The 21,284-nt window shown below is 46.9% G+C and overlaps 1 protein-coding gene across 2 annotated transcripts in view; it reads left to right on the forward strand.

Annotated features, from left to right (window-relative positions):
* The window catches only part of RNF43 (ring finger protein 43), a 65,216-nt gene that overhangs the window by 37,677 nt on the left and 6,255 nt on the right, over positions 1-21,284 (forward strand). For both annotated transcript variants that reach the window (XM_039247349.1, XM_039247347.1), the window contains 5 exons: positions 10,481-10,603; positions 18,214-18,288; positions 18,403-18,534; positions 19,163-19,267; positions 20,608-20,769. In XM_039247349.1, coding sequence (XP_039103280.1) covers positions 10,481-10,603; positions 18,214-18,288; positions 18,403-18,534; positions 19,163-19,267; positions 20,608-20,769 — 597 coding nt within the window. The remainder of the gene's footprint in view (positions 1-10,480; positions 10,604-18,213; positions 18,289-18,402; positions 18,535-19,162; positions 19,268-20,607; positions 20,770-21,284) is intronic.

Raw genomic sequence — 21,284 nt, forward strand, 5'->3', positions numbered from 1 at the left:
TTAACCGACTAAGCCACCCTGGTGCCCCTGGATCTGGCTGTCTTTGTTGTGGCTGGGAGAAGAGATGAGATAGGCCCTAGAGGAGAGGAAGGAAGCTGAGGCTGCTGGGCAGAAAGAGCCTAGGCCTGGAGGGAAAATGAGCAGACAGACCTTGCTTCTGTCCTGTTACTAAGAATGATTCAAGTTTGAACATTCTGGAAGTGGAGGTAATGAAGCCTTTCATCCATGCACCATAGTACTCAGCAATGTTTGTTGTACCGCACAGAATACTTCCCATTGCATATATCTGGAGGTGATATGGTGGGATACACAGGGTACTGGGATCAAATTCTGGAGACCTCCAGGATTTGACTAGCTGTGTAACCATGGGCAGTCTGTGACTTGAGTCTCACGTTCCTCATCTGTAAAAGGAAGTATTGAAGGTCCCTTATAGGCATGAACCAGGCTCAGCTGTTAGCAAATCACATCTTTTTATAAACTGTATGGCAACTGGATTCAAATAAAATTTTATTCATTATTCCAGCAAAGACTAAGGGCCTCCGAAATGCAAAGCCCCAGACTGGACTTTTGATGAGCTCATTTTTCCCCTCAGCCTTTGTCCCCACTACTTCCTGTTGGAAGCTGGCACCTCATTTCAGTTCTTCTCTTGTCACACCATTGCTTACCAGCACACCTGTCCACTGGGGAGGTCTTCTGGATCCAGTGAGAAACACTGGAGGCCTCTGTCACCCATCTTTTCTCTGTCAGTTCACTCTCATCAGGGGCCCAAGGTCGTGGTGCTCTAGCCCCACCAACATTATTTTCTTTTGTACCTTAAAAAATTACACAGTCAAGCAGGAGTATATTTTCCTTGTAAAAAAAAAAATTAACAGAATAAAGGGAAACTCCTTTTGACAATTTCCCAGCCTCCCAACTTAATTCAGTAGGAACCTCAGTCGTCCCAGACAGTAATAGGCTAAGGTAAGAAAGAGAATGAGGTCTAGAGGTTTCCAAATCCAAGCTAAACAATCACCATTAGGATCTAACCTGTGGATATGAGATTGACCTCTTTCAATAAAGGACAAGGTGACCAAACTGGGCTTTAGAGGCTATTCTGGTGCTGTAGTCGGGAAGCAGTAGCTTGAAGCTGTTCTGTTTTTCCCAACTCCCGAGCTACAGGAGCTTGACTTTATGATGCTGGTGTGTCCTGCTGCTGGAGATAAGAGTCAGGTAGTTCTAAGTTCAGGTAATGGAAGTTGCATAGGAGAGAATGATTACAAAATCTGAAAAGAGGAAATGGGGGGAAAGGTGCCTTTGATGCCTGGCCAGTGTTCCTGATTACAAAGGCAAAATTGTAGCAGGCAGTAAAGTTACCTGTCCAAGGCCTGGGTGAAGGTCCGTATGTGGAATCAGAGAACTAAGAGATTATTGCAGCAGAGGTGGGGGGAGGAGGGTGGCTGGAAACAAGAGACAGTAAAGAATTGCTTGCAAAAGCACACACCCCAAGATGAGGAGATGCCGTGGATAAAGAAAGACCAGCATTAAGTTTGGGGCTCAGTTGAGCCCTGGAATGCCCTTTGTGAGGAGGTAATGAGATCACATGGCCTCCTTCATGGGAAGGAGGCGGGCTGAGAACTGGAAGAGCTTGTTCAGTGGGGTTTGGAGGGCTGAGCACAGGGGGAAGTGACCGTGGATAATGAGCTGTCCCAGCCTGAGCCTTGTAGAACACTGGCATTCAGAGGCACTGTTGACAGTCGCCAAGGGAGTAGCAGTCAGAAGAAGGTCTTTGTCCCTTCCAGCAATAAGGAGAGATTTTATTATTGCAAATACAATAATAACAACTGTTTAATGAGCACTTATTGAGTGTCGGGTTCTGTGCTAGGCAGTTATTATATCCATTATCTCCAGTCTACATGATAATCATCCCATTCTGTAGGTGAAGAATATGAGGCTCAGAAATCCTAGGTAGCCTGTCCAGGGTTACACAGGCAGATGGTGGAGTCAGAATTTGAGCCTTAGGCCTATTTTGGAAGGGAAGGGAAAATCAGAACTAATGAAGAAGGAGGACAGAGACCTAGAGAACAGATTGATCCGAGAATATGAAGTACAATGCATACCACTAAAGGATGGTATTCACATCTTTACACAGGCATAGAAAATATTTGTGCAAAGCTGAGTTCTCAGCCTGAGAGCAAACTCAGGCTCCTCTTAATTTGCCCCTCAAGGCAGTGTCTGGGACAGGGACATTCCAGCTCCTGACTTTTCAAGAAGTCACAGATAGCCAATTCTTAAGCCCATCCAGTTTTCAGGGGCCCTTCCCCATTCACACCCTCCCTGAATCCCACCAGCCAATTCCCTTGGCTGTCTCCTGGTGTCACTGGGAGAGCAGGTGACATCTCCTTATTAGGAGACCTTGCATCCTAAGGAGGCAGGTACATTTGGATCTGTTTTCTTCTCAGGGGCCCTCTTCCCAGCTAGAATTCTCTGCAGGAGGGAGCAAAGACAGCTTGTGTTACACCCAAGGAAGACTAAAACTGCCTTGCTAGGTAATAAGCAGTGTCCTGGTTGAATGGCCTTTTTTTTTTTTTTTTTTTTAATACTTGGTTTTGTTTTTAATCTGAGCATACTTGAAAAAGTCTTAGTGTAAAAGAGTCCAACCATACAAAAGTGTAGTGAGTATGGTTTTCATACCACAAATGTAACCGTACAAGAAATAGATTTTCTTGAGCGCTTCCTCTCACAGAGCAGCGAAAACAAATATCTAAGACACCCCTCTAATATTTGTCCATGCTGGTCACCACAAATACGCCCAAGTGTTCCCTTGAAATCCATGTAGACACATCATCTTTGCCTGGGTCCAGCCTTCTGGGGTCTACTATTTCTGGGGCACAGTATGAAGATTCCCACATCTTGGCTTATCCCCAGCCTTCTCTCCCCATTCCCCAGGATTCCAGGGACTCTAACACCTCCCCTCCAATACACACTCCTTTCTGCCTTCAGGACACTCACATTTTGTTCAAGGAGTTCAGTCTTTCACAAAAGCCAGGAAGATAGGTCTTTAGCAACACTTGCTTTGGGCAAATTCCCCTGAGGCAGGGAAATAGAACGAGAAACTCTCTTCTTGGATTGGCAGAAGAGAAAAGACACAAAATATAAATAGCTCTTGTTCTTTTCTGTTCTTCCACAACAGCAAAAAAGCAAAACTCAAATTAATATCTATGATTGAAATGTTCAAAGCAAAACACCAAAGTCTGTCTTCACAATCTCCTCTCTAAATCCTCTCCCAAAGCCATCATTACCAGAATTTTGGTGTGCATTGTGTTGCCTTTAGAGTTAACTGTCAGCTATCTGGTTGTAGACCATCAACATTTAATGGAAAAAAAATTGATCTGAGTACCTACTGTATGGCAGGCACTGAAGGGGAGGTGGAGATGAGTTATAGCCTGGAGAGAGAGGGAAGTAAGCAAACAACTGAAATACCACTGCATAAGTCTGTGATGGGGGAAGACAGGGTGCTAAGAGGGTCCAGAGAAGGGCCTCTGACCTATTCTGACAGAGCAGCAGATGCCAGAAGTGTTTAGAGACATGAAACACATTTCTGGACCATGGCTTACAAGGGGGGAGAAGAAGTATGGAAAGGGAATGGGAAGCCATGAGGCAAGGTGTGTAGGCATGAGCCCAGAGCAGGCAGAGCCTTTTAAGCCATGTTTATAAATACAGACTTTATTCCATGAGCTATGAGAAACCTTTTAAGAGCTTAACGTGGAAGAATGACACACTCCAGTTAGCATTGTAGATCACTCTGGCTTCAGTGTGTAGAACTGAGAGGGGTGAAATGATCCCAGGTAAGAGGTTATTTCAGTAAATTGGAACAACAGAGATGGTGGCCTGTATTAGAGTAGCCAGAGTGGAAATGGAAGAAAGAGGACAAATAAGAGACATGTTTGGGAGATGGAATTGTTAGAAGCTGGTGATTGGTGGCTGCTGCTGGTGGGGGTAGGGCTGAAGGAGATAGAGGAGGCTAGGTGGACAACATCTGTTTAGGTGGATAGTGGTTCCAATACCTAAAATCGGGAACACTGGAGAGACAGTTTTGAGGGATTAAATGATTATTTCAATTTTGAATATGCTGAGTTTAAAATTTCTCATTTAAAGCTCTTCATGCGCCTGGGTGGCTTGACTGGTTGAGGTTCTGACTTTGGCTCAGGTCATGATCTCATGTGTTGTGGGCTCAAGCCCTGTATTGGGCTCTGTGCTGACAACTAAGGGCCTGGAGCCTACCTTGGATACAGTGTCTCTCTGTCTCTCTGCCCCTCCCCTGTTCACACTCTGACTCTCTCTCTCTCTTTCTCTCTCAAAAATAAACATAAAAAAAAAAAGAACCAATATAAAGCTCTTCATGCAGAAACCTCCAAGCCCTACATGTTGGACATAAAGGTCTGGAACTTATGAAAGGTCTGGGCTGTACATATGTAATCAATGACCTCTGTATGGAAACCAAAGCCCATTCATTGGTTGGAGTCACATAGGGATGCATGGAGGGTAAAAAGAGAGGAAGGCCTAGGACAGAATCCAGTATTTCAAGGACTTGTTTTGCAATGTAAAATTAGAATGGTAAATTTTCTTGTTCATGAGTTGGGGGAGGTATCATGTTTTCAAAGTTAAATGGGAACTATTCTTAGTTTATTATTATTATTTTACTTTATCCTACTTCTTTCCATTTCTTCTGATCTCAGCTGTGTAATTCTGGGCATGTTACTTAACCTTTTTTAAGTTTTTATTTAAATTATAGTTAGTTAACATATAATGTAATATTAGTTTCAGATGTACAATATAGTGATTCAATACATCACCTGGTGCTCCTCACAACAAGTGTACTCCTTAATCCCCATCACCTATTTCACCCCACCCCCAATCACCTCCCCTCTGGCAACCATCAGTTTGTTCTCTATGGTTGAACTATAGAATCTGTTTCTTGGTTTGCCTCTCTTTCTTCCCCCCCGCCCCCCCCACCCCTTTACTCATTTGCTTTGTTTCTTAAATTCTACATGGGTGAAATCATACGGTATTTGTCTTTCTCTGACTTATTTCACTTAGCATAATATTCTCTAGCTCCACCCATTTTATTGTAAATGGCAAGATTTCATTCTTTTTATGGCTGAGTAATATTCCATTATATATATATATGTCTTATATATATATATATATATATATATATATATATATATATATATATATATATATACACATACACACACCTACATACCCCCACACACACATACATACCACATCTTCTTTATCAATTCATTAATCAGTGGACACTTCGGCTGTTTCCATAATTTGAGTATTGTAGATAATGCTGTTATAAGCATTAGGGTGCATGGATCCCTTTTTTGGGCAAATACCTATAGTGCAGTTGCTAGATTGTAGGGTAGTTCTATTTTTAACTTATTGAGGAACCCCAATACTGTTTTCCAGAGAGGCTGCATCAGTTTACATTCCCACTAACAGCGTAAGAGGGTTCCCTTTTCTCTTCTTCCTTGCCAACAACTTTTGTTTCTTGTGTTGTTGATTTCAGCCATTCTGACAGGTATGAGGTGATTTCTCATTGTAGTTTTGATTTGCATTTCCCTGATGGTAAGTGATGATGAGCATCTTTTCATGTGTCTCTTGGCCATTTGTATGTCTTATTTGGGAAAATGTCTATTCATGTCTTCTGTTCATTTTTAAAAATTAGATTGTTCACTTTTTTTGGAGGGTGTTGAGTTGTATAAATTCTTTATATATTTTGGATACTAATCCTTTATTGGATATGTCATTTGCAAATATCTACTCCCATTCTGCTAGATTGCCATTTAGTTTCATGATTGTTTCCTTCACTGTGCAGAAGCTTCTTATTTTTATGTAGTCCCAATAGTTTATCTTTACTTTTGTTTCCCTTGCTTCAGGAGACCTATCTAAAAAGAAGTTGCTATAGCCAATGTCAAAGAAGTTGCTGCCTGTGCTCTCTTCTATGATTTTTATAATTTCAGGTCTCACATTTAGGTCTGTAATCCATTTTGAATTTATTTTTGTATATGGTATAAGAAAGTGGTCCAGTTTCATTCTTTTGCATGCCGATGTCCAGTTTTTCCAGCACCATTTGTTGGAGAAACATTCTTTTTCCCACTGGATATTCTTTCCTGCTTTGTCGAAGATTAATTGACCATATAATTGTGGGTTTATTTCTGGGTTTTCTATTCTGTTCCATCGATCTATGTATTTTTATGTGTGACAGTACCATACTGTCTTGATGACTACAGCTTTGTAATATAGCTTGAAGCCTGTAATTGTGATGCCTTGAGCTTTGTTTTTCTTTTTCAAGGTTGCTTTGTGTATTCGAGGTCTTTTGTGGTTCCATACAAATTTTAGGATTGTTTGTTCTAGTTCTGTGAAACATGCTGTTGATATTTTGATAGAGATAGCATTAAATGTGTAGATTGCTTTGGGTAGTATAGACATTTTAACAATACTTATTCTTCCAATCCATGAACATGGAATGTCTTTCCATTTCTTCATGTTGTCTTCTTTGGTTTGGTTTATTCTTAGGTATCGTATTGTTTTTGGTGCAGTTGTAAATGGGACTGATTTTTTAATTTTTCGTTCTGCTGCTTCATTATTGGTGTAAAGAAGTACAATAGATTTCCATACATTAATTTTGTATCCTGTGACTTTACTGAATTTGTGTACCAGTTCCAGCACTTTTTTGGTGGAGTCTTTGGGTTTTCTACGTGTAGTATCATGTCATATGCAAATAATGAAAGTTTTACTTCTTCCTTGCCAGTTATTTAACTGCTTAATGCCTCAGTTTCTTCATCTTTAAAATGGAGACTATAGTAGTTTCTACCTCATAGCGTTGTTACGAGGATAGAAAGAGTTAATACACAAAAGTGCTTAGACTGATCACTGTCCCACTGTATTTACTCGATAAATGTAAACTAGCATTATCATCATCCCCATTAGCATGGACAATGGAGGGTTGACTCTGGGTTCATTTGGAGTTACAGGACTTCAGAGGCTGGAGTCAGATAGACCTGGGTTCTAATCTTGTGTGACCTTAACTTCCCTGTGCCTTAAGCTTCTTTCTCTTGTTTAAATGGAGATGATCACACCTACCTCATAGTGAGATAACATCTAGAGGGCCTGGCAGGCAAGAGGCATTTACTAATGGTTCATTTCCTCCCCCTCCCTCTTCTATAGTCCCTTCAGGATCAGGGAAGTCTGGTGACTCCACACCAAGATTTTTCTCCTCCATCACCTCAGAGGCATCCTACAATATAGCACTGCATTGTACACACTGGTTACCTCTGCGAGGGCCTGGAGGCAGAGTAGTGGTTAAATATTTGCAAATCTTTCTCTAAAGACAACTCTTTTTAAAAAAAATTTTTTTTAATGTTTTATTTATTTCTGAGAGAGAGATAGAGACAGCATGAGCAGGGAAGGGCCAGAGAGAGAGGGAGACACAGGATCTGAAGACAGGCTACAGGCCCTGAGTTAGCTGTCAGCACAGAGCCCAATGCGGGGCTCAAACCCACGAACCATGAGATCATGACCTGAGCTGAAGTCGAACACTTAACCGACTGAACCACCCAGGCACCCCTCTAAAGACAACTCTTGGGGCTCCTGAGTGGCTCAGTCAGTTGAGCATCTGATTCTTGATTTAGGCTCAGGTCAGGATCCCAGGGCCATGGCATCGAGCCCCATGTTGGGGTACATGCTGAGCATGGAGCCTGCTTAAGGTTCTCTCTCCCTCCCCATCTGCCCCTCTTATCAGCTCGCAACTTAAAAAATAATAATAAAAAGAAAAGTTAAAAAAAAGATAACTCTTCTCTGAAGTGACTTTTCCCCTCACTTGACACTCTGGTCAGTGAGAGGCAGGTTGGAATTATCTGGAGAAAGCTGAACTGTGGGTGGTGGTAGAGGAAATAAGCAAAGCAATAGACTCCCATAGCTACAATTTATAGTTCCTGAAGATCTCACATCTTTTGTTCTGTTGAAACAGCGGACTTCTGACTCCTTACTACACCAGACAGTCTTCTCTCATCACCAGGGAGACCTTTCTCAAACACAAATCCGCAGTCTGCTTCTTGGTCTGGTGCTTGCTGACTTTTCTGGCCTCATCTCCTGCCTTCCCCTCCACACCAGACCTAAGTGCCTGCAGTCCCTCCTCACCCCTTGCCTTTGCCTCCATGCCTCTGCCAGGAATGTACCTCCCCCTTCCCACGGACCCAGTGGGTCAGCACTCTACCTACTCAGGACTCACTGAAGTCACTCTGCTCTTCCACATGGGATAGTTAGTTCCCTCTCCTTGAGCCCTCCCACAGCATCACAACATCACAATGCAATGTGTTTGCACACTTGTCTTCTGAGCTTTTTTAAGGCAAAGAGCCGATCTTATTTATTGTTGATTCTCCAACACGTTATACAGTGCCTGGCACCAAGTAGGCCCTCAGTGTTGGTAGAATGAAGAAATGAATGGATGCATGGTTGGGCAAAGTGGCAGACAGACAGACTAATGGAACTTGTTGAGACAGGAGCTAAAGCTTCACTGAAGTGAGAATAACCCCTAATCTGGGCTCTGACCTTTTTCTGAGTGAGGTTGGGATGCTCATAGCATTTCTCCCACATTAAACTTTGGCCACTACCAGAGTAATTCTTAAATTCTGGGAGCAAGAATGGAACTCCCTCTCATCTCAACTCCCCCTGCCCAAAGATTTGTATTCACAAGGACAGAATTCAAAGCAAGGTGGTGCTTGGTTTTGAGACCCTACTGTGTCCAAAGGACTGCAGTGACACAGTGAGAAGAAATAACATGTAAGTGCTTTCAAAAAGTGACTGCACTTTTATTTAGTTAGTTATTTTAAAAGATTTTATTTTTAAATAATCCCCACACCCAACGTGGGCTTCAAACTCACAACCCTGAGATCAAGAGTCACACCAACTGAGCTAGTCAGGCACCCCCTGCCCCCAAAAAGTGACTGTACTTTTAAATCCATCACTAGGACAAACATCTTCATAAATTCAAAATGCTCTCTGGTTCATCTGATGGTTCTTTCTGGAAGTCTTTTAGACTTCAGCAGCAGTGGAGACGAAGTATGGGCACCTCCCGTGTACAAAATCCCCTTGCTTGCAGGATACGCTGGGTTTCCGCCACATAGGAACTTCTGGCCCATGATTATCTAGGGCCAGATAAATCATATTTTGTTCTCATAGCACCCTGGAAAGATTAGATACAAGTGGGTATTTGAGTCATCTTGAGTAAGAAGCAAATATAACAGAAAGGCACTCTTGTCATCTGATGGGGAACCCTCTGGTCTGTTAACACACTGTGGGCCCACTTTCCCCTGAGCCATTGCTCTGCACCAGCTGGTCTAGGGGCTCAGGGTCTCAGACTGGCCCTCCCACACCTTCAGAACATGTGCTGGCTCATCTCCACTGCATCTTTCCTAGGGAAAGGATGAGCTCCTAGGAAGTGTGATGTTCAAGGCTCTTAGCCAAGCCTCATCCCCAGATAGTGTCTTTTCCCTGGCAGTGCCCTGCTTTCTCAGGATGGGAAGCAAGGGAAGATATTGAAAGGATTGGGGAAGCATGGAGTGAGTAGACCCAAACCACAGGAAAGGTGGGGGTGTCAGGGGACATACAAAGGAGACAGGAGGCACCTGGCAGCACCCAGCATTGCCCTGGGAGAGCATGGAAGGAAGGCAAGATTCTGAAGGCACTGATACGGGCTCTTAGCCTCGGGTTTTGGAGCAGGTGAAAGGAGGAGGAGGAGAGAGAGGCTGTGGCAGTTTGAGGGTTTGGAGCAGATTTGCAGCAGGCTCTTCATTGAGGTCCCCATTTTGGACACCCCTCATGCCTACCTGCACCCCACCTCCACGTATCCTTGGCCCTAATACCCCTGAAATGACAACTGATGGTTACTAGCTTCTTCTGAGGCAGTTTAGTAAGAAGGCCCATTAAGGAGGACACTTGGGATGAGCACTGGGTGTTATATGTAGGAGATGAATCACTGGATTCTACTCCTAAAATCATTATTACACTACATGCTAACTAACATGGATGTAAATTAAAATAAAGGAAGGAAAGAAGGGAGGGAGGGAGGGAGGGAGGGAGGGAGGGAGTAAGTTAGTTAAGAAAGAATGAGAAAGAAAGGAAGGAAGGAAGGAAGGAAGGAAGGAAGGAAGGAAGGAAGGAAGGAAGGAAGGAAGGAAGGAAGGAAGGAAGGAAGGAAGGAAGGAAGGAAAGAAAGAAAGAAAGAAAGAAAGAAAGAGAAAGAAAGAAAGAAAGAAAGAGAAAGAGAGAAAAGAGAAAAGAGAAAAGAAAAAAATAAGAAGAAAGCCCATGCTTTCATAGCACTGGGAGACCTGCCTGGTCCCTGACTGGAACAGTGGAGAAGGGCTTAGCTCCCACAGCTCGTGCTCCCTAGAGCCTCCCTAACCTCTCTCTCTCCCTCTCTCTGCAGTCCCACCCCCTGTACCTGTGCAATGCCAGCGATGATGACAATCTGGAGCCTGGATTCATCAGCATTGTCAAGCTGGAGAGTCCCCAACGGGCCCCCCGCCCATGCCTGTCACTGGCCAGCAAGGTAGGTTCACACTTGACCTCCCACACACTCTGAACTTCACCCAGCTCCAGGCTGTGGGAGGACCCTTTGTTCTCTGTACCCTTCTCACCTAGGAGAGATGTGTCCAGTTTGCTCAGGTTTTCCTCACTCTTGACTGGTCTGAGAGGGGTGGAAATTCAGGCCTTCGTCCTTTCCCCACCAACCATCGTCTACCAGTAGAACCCCTCTGACTGTCATCTAGAGCAGGTGCCCCACCCCGTATCCTCCCCCTTCACCTGAAATTCCTAACCCCCTTCCCCTAACCAGCATCAGAGCAAAGAGGGGATCAGTTGAAGGACTTTTCCATCTTCCAGAAATATTAACTGAGCATATGCAAGAATAGCAGACACAGAAGCCATTACCCTATCCTTAAAAAGTTCACATTCTTGGGGCGACTGGGTGGCTCAGTCAATTAAACATCAGACTCTTGATTTGGGCTCAGATCATGATCTCAGGGTTCATGAGATTAAGCCCCACATTGGGCTCTATACTGAGAGTGAGGAGCCTGCTTGGGATTCTCTCTCTCCCTCTCTCTCTGCCCTGCCCCTGCTCACGAGTGCACACATGCTCCCTCTCCTCTCTCTCAAATCAAATAAATAAACTTTAAAAAAAAAAAAAAAAACAGTTCACATTCTTCCTCTAAGATTGCCAACAGGTGGCTCCACATTTCCACAGGGCATCATTGGCTGGAGCTGGTGGCTTTTGCCCTCTTTCCACCATCGTGGGCTTGCCATGGCCCTCACTGGCCCACTACCTCTAAGGTCCTGTGAACATTTGTATTTGTTTTCCTCTAACGTTAGTTACTCTTTTCTGTGTGCTGACCATGTGCCACGTGGACAGATTCTTTATACATTATTTATTTTACATAACAATCAGGAAAGCTAGACATTTTATTCTCTATTTGACATGTAAGGCAAGTAAGGGTCAGAAAACTTAAGTAACTGGGGAACGTGGCTAGCTCAATTAGAGGAGCATGTGACTTTTTAAATTTTTTTAAAAAATTATCTTTATTTAAAAAAATTTTTTAATGTTTTATTTATTACCGAGAAAGAGAGAGAGAGAGACAGTGTGAGCAGGGGAGGGTCAGAGAGAGAGGGAGACACAGAATCCGAAACAGGGTCCAAGATCTGAGCTGTCAGCCCAGAGCCCAGCGCGGGGCTCGAACCCACGAACATGAGATCATGACCCGAGCCGAAGTTGGACACTTAACAGACTGAGCCACCCAGGCGCCCCAATTTTTTTTTATTTTTGAGAAAGATAGAGTATGAGCTGGGGAGGGCAGAGAGAGAGGGAGACACAGAATTCCAGGCTCTGAGCTGTCAGCACAGCGCCTAACGCAGGGCTCGAACTCAAGAACTTTGAGATCATGACCTGAGCCGAAGTTGGACACTTAACCGACTGAGCCACCCAGGTACCCCAGAGGAGCATGTGACTCTTGATTGCAGGGTTGTGAGTTCGAGCCCCATGTTGGGTGTAGAGATTACTAAAAAGTAAATAAGTAAACTTAAAAAAAGAAGAACAAGAAGAAAAACTTAACTTGCCAGGTGACCCAGCCAGGAAGGGGTGGAGCTGTGATTTGAACTGAGCCTTGTCTAGTTCTCAAACCTGGGCTTTTAATCTCTCTGCTCTGTTGCCTCCCATTTTGGCTGGGAACGCTGAATGCATATGAAAAGATTCTCCTGGTGATATAAGCCAGAGCATAGTTAGTTTCTGTGTGGCATACTCAGGTGGATTTGGGGGAAGGGGTCCAGCTCCCCACTGTGGTGAAAGAGGACGGTGACACTCCCAACCAGTGTGCCTGCTCACTGTCCTCAGGCCCAAACTTCTGATTTCCACATCCTCCTGAGGGCTGTTTCCTGAGCCATGAGTCTCAAGGAAGCAGCCTGGGCTCTTACCTGGTCCCGTGGAGGGGGCAAGGATGTGGGCAGGATTCTGAATGGGGTGCCCACAGGTGGGTGGAGATATATTCTCCCAGCCTGGGCCATGCTGATGCAGCAGAGGGCTGCAGAGGATGTGGGCAGCCGGGGCCAGGACACACCTGGAGGAGCTGGAGAGTGTGGTCTCTATGTAAAACTGAGCAGGTCCTTGATGGCCGCAGAATTTTGTTAGGTTGAAGGTACACTGCTTTGGGCTGTTTCATTTCCCTTACTTTACAGAATTTGGGCAAATGTTATTCATTTGCTCATTTGATAGATGAGTGCCTGGTGTTAGGTGATATGAACGTGAGTGCAGAGTGTATGTGTGAGTGAGTGAGCGAGCGAGTGTGTGAGATACAGAGATGGGAGAGGAGAGATGGAGGAGGAAGGGCTCAGAGATGCTCTGAGGTTCTCCTAAAGCAGTGTATGCATTTCACATACATGTGGACCCAGGGCAACCTGGCAGGAAATTGTCCATGTGGGAGGCTTTCTTCTCTCCCCCCGGGAGGATCACAGTCCTGTGGGAGGAGTAAGGCATGTGTACAGACACTAGGAAATAAGGAACATGTGGTCGGTGCTCTTTTTAACTTTATGGGGCCACCACCATAAAATGGGACCTTCATTTTCTACCCCACTGGTCGTTGTGAGGATGAAAATGATGTATGTCAACTATCAAATAGTGCTTGAGCTAAAACATAGGAACAAAAAGCTGTTAAGGGTTTAGAAGAGGCACTTTGGCTGCTGCCCTGGGACCTGTTTTTCTTCTGCAGCCTTTGCGGTCACTGCGCATGCTTCCTCCCCCTGCGCTGTCTCCTCAGCTTCTCCCCCATCTCAGTGGGACAGGACCAGCTCTAGCCCCACATTCTCCAACTGGTCAGGTTGAGGCTTCCCTCAGATTTCATCCTTTGACCTGACCAAGCAGCTCCTACCTAGGATTTGCGGGCTCAAAGGAGGTCTGTGAAGGTAGTAATGGAGTCTTTGAGCTACTTCCAATATTTCATAAGTGCGACAGGCTTAACTAAAATATTTATTGGTTGCTTTTGGTTACAATTTATCTCCTAGGGAAATGGGTTGTACATAATAAATGCAGTTAGTTTGGTAAAACGTTAAAAAAAGTATATGGCTTTAGTGATAAAATACATGGTTTTAGTGATAAAAGTTTGAAAACTGCTAACCTCAATCAGTCTACTCTGGAATACCTATTAGCAGTAGTGGTGTCATCACCGTCAACAGAGCTGGGGCTCTCGAGCTAGACAGCCCTGGGCCTGAAGCCTGGCATCCACACTGCTCCTCAGTGTGATCTGGACATTTTAGCTGACCTCTCTGGGCCTCTGTTTCCTCATCTGTAAAAGGGGAATAATAATGGGACTTACATCATAAAGTAGTTAGACAGTGCAGATGGAAGCTGTTAGTCCCATGCCAGGCACATAGTAATCACTGAATGAATGATTATAATATCACTATTGTTATCACTGGCATCATCATCCCATGCTTTTAAAAAGATGGGGTTTTTTTTCTTTCATTGTTACCTCTCTTGATCTTCTCTGAAACCCTCACCATAATTTTTCTGGACTCTTCCATTCTTGTCACCACCACCAACCCCTTCCCCCATCTAGTCATCCAAATTGGTTTCCTCTTTCTCTTTTAGCAACTCCACAGCCATCCTTGTGATTACGCAGGCCCTTATCACCTCATGCCTGGACTACATCAGTGGTCTTCTAGCCAGAAGGAACTGGCTCTAGAGGCAAGTCTCTTATCATGGAGACCACTACCTGGTAACCAGGCATGTGGAAGGCTAAAGCCCTGGGTGGGAATCCTGCCTCCACCACCTGTCAGCTGTGTGACCCTAGACAAGTTGTCCAGTCTCTCTGAACCTCAGTTTCCTCAATTCAAAACAAGATAATTGACTCTTACAGAATTTTTGTGAGGAGTGAATGAAATCACATACCCAAAGCATAGGGTAATAGCTGATATAACAATAACTAATACTTAGGGGACAACTACTATGTGCCGGGTACATAGTAATCTTTAGTAAAGCTTTACACAGATTAACTTCACAAAACAACCCTGTGAAGTAGGGTCTATTATAATCCCATTTACAGAAAGGAAAACTGAGGCACACAGCAGTTAAGTACCATGCCCAAAGTCTAACAGCTAATAGTTGGTGGCAAATTCGGGACTCAAACCTGAGTAGTCTGGGAAGAGTGGGTCTCAATAAAGGTTAATATCCCTTCTACTTCCTCCTACCCTTGCTTTCAAGCCCAGATGAATTGCCCTCTTCTAGTGAATCTTTCCTGACTGGCTCAGCCCAGCTAGCCTATTAGGGGAAGATGCCTCTCTTCTGGCATGCTGCCAGGGTCTCTGTCCATGCCAGGTTTCAGTGAGGTGCTTTGTGGGGAGGGGGAAACCAAAGCTCTTTCTTAACCACACCCCCATCCTCAAACTCAGCTCACTCTTATCTGTTTTGTGTATTGAAGATTTGCATCTGATTGTGTGTGTGCGTGCATGCACGTGTGTGTGTGTGTGTGTGTGTGTGTGTGTGGTGTGTGGTGTGGTGTGGGGGCTGGGCTTTCTGCAGTGAAAAAGGGTTTGGAAACTACTGGTCTGTTTCATTCATTTGTACTCTAGAATGTTATCAGCATTATGTTATGGATATGTCTTGTCTCTACAACTAGATAATGAGCTGTTCTAGAGGGCTTGGCCTTCCCTGGCTTGGTGCCCTGGCCACAGTAGGTACTTAGCCAATCTTTGATGAGAAGGAGATTACAGAGACTGTCACTGTGTCTAGAGAGGAAAACCTATAGTCCAGAGAAGTGCAGAGGGTAGTGTACGAGTCCTAAAGTGTACTGGCCCTGGTTGCTACAGGACGTGGGCAGCCTTGCTTGCTTCCCCTAGATGGCTGGCTGACTCTTTGCAGCTTCCAAAGAGATCTCTGGGTAGTTTTTCTAAAGCCGAGTCTTCCCATGCAGAGGACCGTCCCACTGTCTTTGCCTTCCAGATTCCAGTCTCCCAAGAAGTGCTTTCTTTTCTCCCTCTTTCCCACTTTCTTGAGGTCATGTGGACCAGAGGGAAGCATAGACAGCCCCAGTGTGGGCTGCCATCTGGCCCCAACTCTTGCTTTTTGATTCCTAGAACTCTGAACACAGGTACCCACTGCTTGAAAGTCCTGTTTGTTTCCCCTGTTGGCCAGTACTCTCTCTTTGATCTCTTTTTACAACTTTGTAATTATGGGCTATAATGGGCTGGGGTGTTTGAACATCAGAGTAATTACTTTCTACTGTTCCTACCCCAATCCTTCAAAGAGAGAGGGGTGAGTAAGTAAGAACATCTCTGGAGAAGGAGGTCTGTGCCCTTCTCTCATGCTCTTTCAGGCCAGGCTGGGTCTAGGTTCTCCGGGGCAGGAGACACATAAGGCCTTGGCAACATGCAGGAGCCAGGAGTCTCAATCCACTGACTGCTGAGGTGACCTCCCCATGCCTTGGCCAAGTCCTAGACTATGACATTAGCAGTGGGAGCCCCTCTCCTTTTCCTCTGGTACTGCTCCCATACCCTGGCTTGGAGGGTTCAGAAGCTTCTCTTTGCCTGGGGTCACCGAGTTGGGCTGGACTGCTTGGGAGAAAGTGACCAGGAGGACAGTGAAGGCTGTGACCTCTCAATTTTTCAGCAGTTCCATTCTGGAGTCCTGTGAATTTCCAGTCAATTAGGCTGGCGAGCCTGGGCCTGGGCTGGGCCTGGGTGCTGGTAGAGGGCCCAGCCCACCTCCTCAGCAGCTCGGGGAGGGAGGGAGGGAGAGAGGGAGGAAGGAGGAAAGTTACCCTCCTGACCAAAACAGGGCCCCACTTGAGTGTCTCCACCACCTTCTTCCTGGGCTCCCCTGCCTGTGGGCTGCCGGTTCTGAGGGGGCCCTCTGGCCCCTGCTGCCTCCTGGGGAGTAGGGTAGGGAGCAGAGATCGGGGAGCAAGCCGCTCCCCTGGCCTGCCTGGCAGGAGACCTGCCCGGACAGGCTCCCTCCGGGAAGGAAAGCAGAGATCAAAGCACTGAGAGTGTGAGTAAGCCCCAGTGCTGGCTCCCCTTCCTGCCACCACTGCTGGCAGAGGGATTAACTCCTTCAGTGCCTGCAGGAAGGCCCCAAAGACTCAGCAGGGCCCTCTGGGCACCAGGTCCCAGCCTGATAACAGGACAAGATGAGCCTGTGCTTTGGGGAGAAAGGCCAGAGAGCAGCTGTGCTAGGCAGGGAGGCTGACACCCAGGCAAGGCAGTATCTGTCTGTGGCTCCTTTGCCCTTGCGCCTCCACCCCACCCCTGGCTCTTATCTCAGTTCTCTTACCCCACACCCAGCTTCTAGATTCCTGCTTTCCTCTCTCTTTCTCTCTCTTTCTGGCTCTGCTATGCTCTGCCTGGTTGGCCAGACCCTGCTCTTGGAGCCTTGGCAAGCATGCATGTGCACAACTGCACAGTTGTGTCCCTGTGGTGATAGCCCCTCAGGTGCCTCCCCACCCAGGCTCCAGTGCTACCTTCAGGGAAGGGATGAGGGATAAAGCACTGGACAGAGACTCCATTAAGTCCTTGAACTGGAGCCAGAAAAGTGTGGCAGGGAGAGAGAAAGCAAGAGATGGGCTGAGCCTGGGCTCTGCCATGGAGACCTGGGGTGACAGCAGGGTCCTGGGCCCTTGAAACTCCACCTGACCTGAGGGAATGCCCTGCAGGCTCCTCTTGTCAGGCAGGGCTTGACCTCAGAAAGCCCAGCTCTGTTCTGGAGGAGTTCTCCACTGGTCTTTTCTCCCTCTTTCCTTCCCTGTACTGGGGACTGGTCATCCTCCCCCCACTCCCGCAGGGGGTTCTGGTCACTCCCTACTTTCTGCTCTCACACTTTCGTGGTTGTTTTTTTTTTTAACATTTACTTATTATTATTTTTTTTTAATGTATATTTATTTTTGAGAGAGAGAGAGACAGAGTGGGAGTGGGGCCGAGAGAGAGAGGGAGACACAGAATCCAAAGCAGGCTCCAGGCTCTGGGCTGTCAGCACAGAGCCCAATGCGGGGCTTGAACTCACAGACTGCTAGATCATAACCTGAGCTGAAGCTGGACGCTTAACTGACTGAGCCACCCAGGCACCCCTAAGGTTTATTTATTATTGAGAGACAGAGAGAGACAGAGCATGGGCAGGGGAGGGGCAGAGAGCAGGGAGACAGAATCTGAAACAAGCTCCAGGCTCTGAGTTGTCAGCACAGAGCCCAATGGGGCTCTAACTCACAAACCACAGGTCATGACATGAGCCGAAGTCAGACACTTAAACCTACTGAGCCACCCAGGCGCCCCTGCTCTCACACTTCTTAGTGAAGGCAGACTTGTGGTACTTTGAGGGTCAGGCGATATCTTATTTGTCCTTAGCTCTAGAGTGAGGTCCATTACCACACACCTACTAAACTCTTGTTAAGGGTTTATTCCATTACGAAAGGAAGGAAGGAATGTTGTCTTTGAAGGGAGTGGGTCCTGGGGGAGCTGAGAGCAGGACACGGATCCTAGTCCCACAGAGCCCTCACCCATGTTATATATGAATGTGCAGAGGTGCAAGTGCACGCAGCGTCCCAGGAAGGGACAGGCCAGGGCACGGATGGGCGGATGGGCCGTGTGCTTCTCTGACCGCAGCCGGACCTCTGCCATGTGTCTCTGCAGGCCCGGATGGCAGGGGAGCGAGGAGCCAGTGCGGTCCTCTTTGACATCACTGAGGACCGAGCGGCTGCTGAGCAGGTACCCAGGGACATTGGGGTGTCCGAAGAGGGAGCTGGATGGAGGGAGATAAAGTCATCTGGGGAAGGACAAGTCAGGACATAGCGGCCCTTGTGGGCACTTTCCCTCCTGCAGCTGCAGCAGCCCCTGGGGCTGACTTGGCCGGTGGTGTTGATCTGGGGTAAAGATGCCGAGAAGCTGATGGAGTTTGTGTACAAGAACCGAAAGGCCCATGTTAGGATTGAGCTGAAGGAGCCCCCAACCTGGGTAAGCACACTAGATTGCCAGACCCTGCCCTCGCACCCGTGCTCACTGCCACTGTGTCCCGTGGCAGCTCCCATCGAGAGCCCCCAGACTCCTGGAGCTAAAGAGAATTTAGAAACCCTATATAGTTCAACTTTATCCACCAGGTGTGTGCCTCTGGACAAGTTTCTTCCCCCTCTGGGCTGCATCTGCGGAATGAGTTGATTTGGCCAGCTGAGTTCTAAAGCTGTTTTCAGTTCTGCGGTTTCATGGCACAGAGTAGCAGAACCATAATGAAACCCTGGCCCCCTAGCCCCTGACACCCTGGCTGGTGTTTCTCCACCAGCTAGAAACCTCACCCAGCCGCTCACTGGGTGGCTTTCACTTTGCAGAGGGATCCTTTTCCTCTTCTTCCCAAGCACACAGGCCTTCAGATAGTACCTCTCACAGCTGACACCTGGAGGACCCTCTCCTATGATTGACCTTGGGCAGACAGGGACCACCTAACCCCACCTGAGGCTCCTCCCCACCTCATCCCCTCTGCTGGAAGACTCATGGAGATCTCTAGCCCTCACCCTCCTGAGCACCTGAATTTCTCCCAAACTGGCCCTTCCAGAAACATGACTCTTTCCATCTCTGCTCACTCCTCCAGCCAGATTATGATGTGTGGATCCTCCTGACGGTGGTGGGCACCATCTTTGTAGTCATCTTGGCTTCAGTGCTGCGTATTCGATGCCGCCCCCCCCACAGCAGGCCGGTGAGCAGGGCGGGCTCCCTGGTGGAGGTGGCATGTTTATGTGTGTGGGAGGGCAATGAGCAGGAAGGGAGAAGTGAGGAAAGAAGATGCCCTTATGCTCTTGAAATAGTTTACATCTAAAGGCCCTGGCACCTGACTTGCTGATCCCCGGCAGCCTCTCCACAGAGGCTTGCCCATCATTTATTTATTCAGCAAACACAGAGAGCTCCTAGTAGGGGCCAGGCACTGTTCCAGGTACTGGGGATTGTGCAGTGAACAAACAGACAGAAGATCCCTCAGGGAGCTTTCATTCTAATGGGAAGAGACAGACAATAAACAAAATAAATAAGTAAAATATGTAGTGTTTTAGATGGTGTCATGTTCCAGGGAGAAAAATAAAATGGAAGAGGGAAAATGGAATGTGAAAGGACAGAGTTAATTTTTATTAAAAAAAATTTTTTTTGTTATGTTTATTTTTGAGAGAGAGAGAGTAGGAGCAGGGGTGGGGGAGGGGGAGAGGGAGGGAGAGACATAGAAATCGAAATGCTGTCAGCACAGAACCTGACGCGGGGCTTGAACTCACGAACTGTGAGATCATGACCTGAGCTGAAGTTGGATGCTTAACCAACTGAGCCACCCAGGTGCCCTGGACAGAATTAATTTTTAAAAGCAAAGCCAGAGAAGCCCTCATTGAGAGGATGACATTTACAGGAAAGACCCTAAATGGGTGAGCAGGTGATATGTACAGAAATCTGGGGAGAGTATGATTGAGACAAAGAACACGGTAAGGGCAAAGGCCTTGAGGCAAAAGCGTGCCCAATATGTCTGAGTTACGGCAAGGGGGCCATGTGGCTGGAGTAGAGTGAGTGAGAGGACAGAGCAGGAGGTGAGGGCAGAGGGTTCATGGGGGCCCAGCTTACTGGACTGTTTAGGCCATTGGCAGACTGTATTTTTTTTACCCTGGGTGAAATGGAAGCTATTGGACCATTTTGAGCAGCAGTAGTACGATTGTTGTAAGAGGGTAGGATGGCTATGTGGTGGGGTGGTTAATGGGATTAGGAATTCAGTTTGATGAGCCTATTAGAGATCCAACCAAAGATGTCAAGCAGGCAGTTGGATGAAAAATTTCTCTCATGGGTCATCAAGGAAAAGAAAGCTTGATGATATGAATGGGGGATGGGGCGGGACGGGCTTGGCCTGCTGGGCAGAGCCATGTATGAGCTTGAAGGGGACAAACTCATAGGGGAAGCCAATCAGCCATGTGATCTAACTGGGAGACTGGGAGCCAAGCACAAACCTGAGGGCCAGGGGTGAGGGAGGAGGAGCCCTTGCCCTATTCTGAGGCCCATCCCTCTTCTCAGGATCCCCTTCAACAGCGAACAGCCTGGGCCATCAGCCAGCTGGCCACCAGGAGGTACCGGGCCGGCTGCAGGAGGGCTCGGGCTGAGTGGCCAGACTCAAGTAGCAGCTGTAGCTCAGCCCCTGTGTGTGCCATTTGCCTGGAGGAGTTCTCTGAGGGCCAGGTAAGGTGGGGCTGGCGGGCGACCCCTGTAACCAGGCTGGGGAGGGTAGCTGGACTTTGGGAGGCTGGAGGAGGCACTCGGGCAGGTGTGGGTGCTCTGCCTCTTGCATGAGGCAGAGGTAGGGGACAGCCCTGAGGTCTGGTTATTTTCCTGGTTTTCCAGGGAAAGGCAACTATTGTTTGTTGAATACGTACCACGTGTCAGGATCTGCAGTGGGTGCTTTAGATGCATTATCTCATTTTAGCCTCATGACAATGCAGGGTGGGGGTAGATTAGTTTTTCATACTCATTTTATTTATTATCATTATTTTTTAATGTTTTATTTATTTCTAAGAGAGAGAGAGAGAGAGAGACAGCATGAGCAGGGGAGGGTCGGATCGAGAGGGAGGCACAGAATCCAGAACAGGCTCCAGGCTCTGAGCCAGCTGTCAGCACAGAGCCCAACGCAGGGCCTGAACCCACAAACCGTGAGATCATGACCTGAGCCGAAGTCGGACGCTTAACCGACTGAACCA

This window comes from Hyaena hyaena, unplaced genomic scaffold (assembly GCF_003009895.1).
Source record: "Hyaena hyaena isolate Hyena2069 unplaced genomic scaffold, ASM300989v1 scaffold_298, whole genome shotgun sequence".
In the NCBI taxonomy this organism is placed as follows: domain Eukaryota; kingdom Metazoa; phylum Chordata; class Mammalia; order Carnivora; family Hyaenidae; genus Hyaena; species Hyaena hyaena.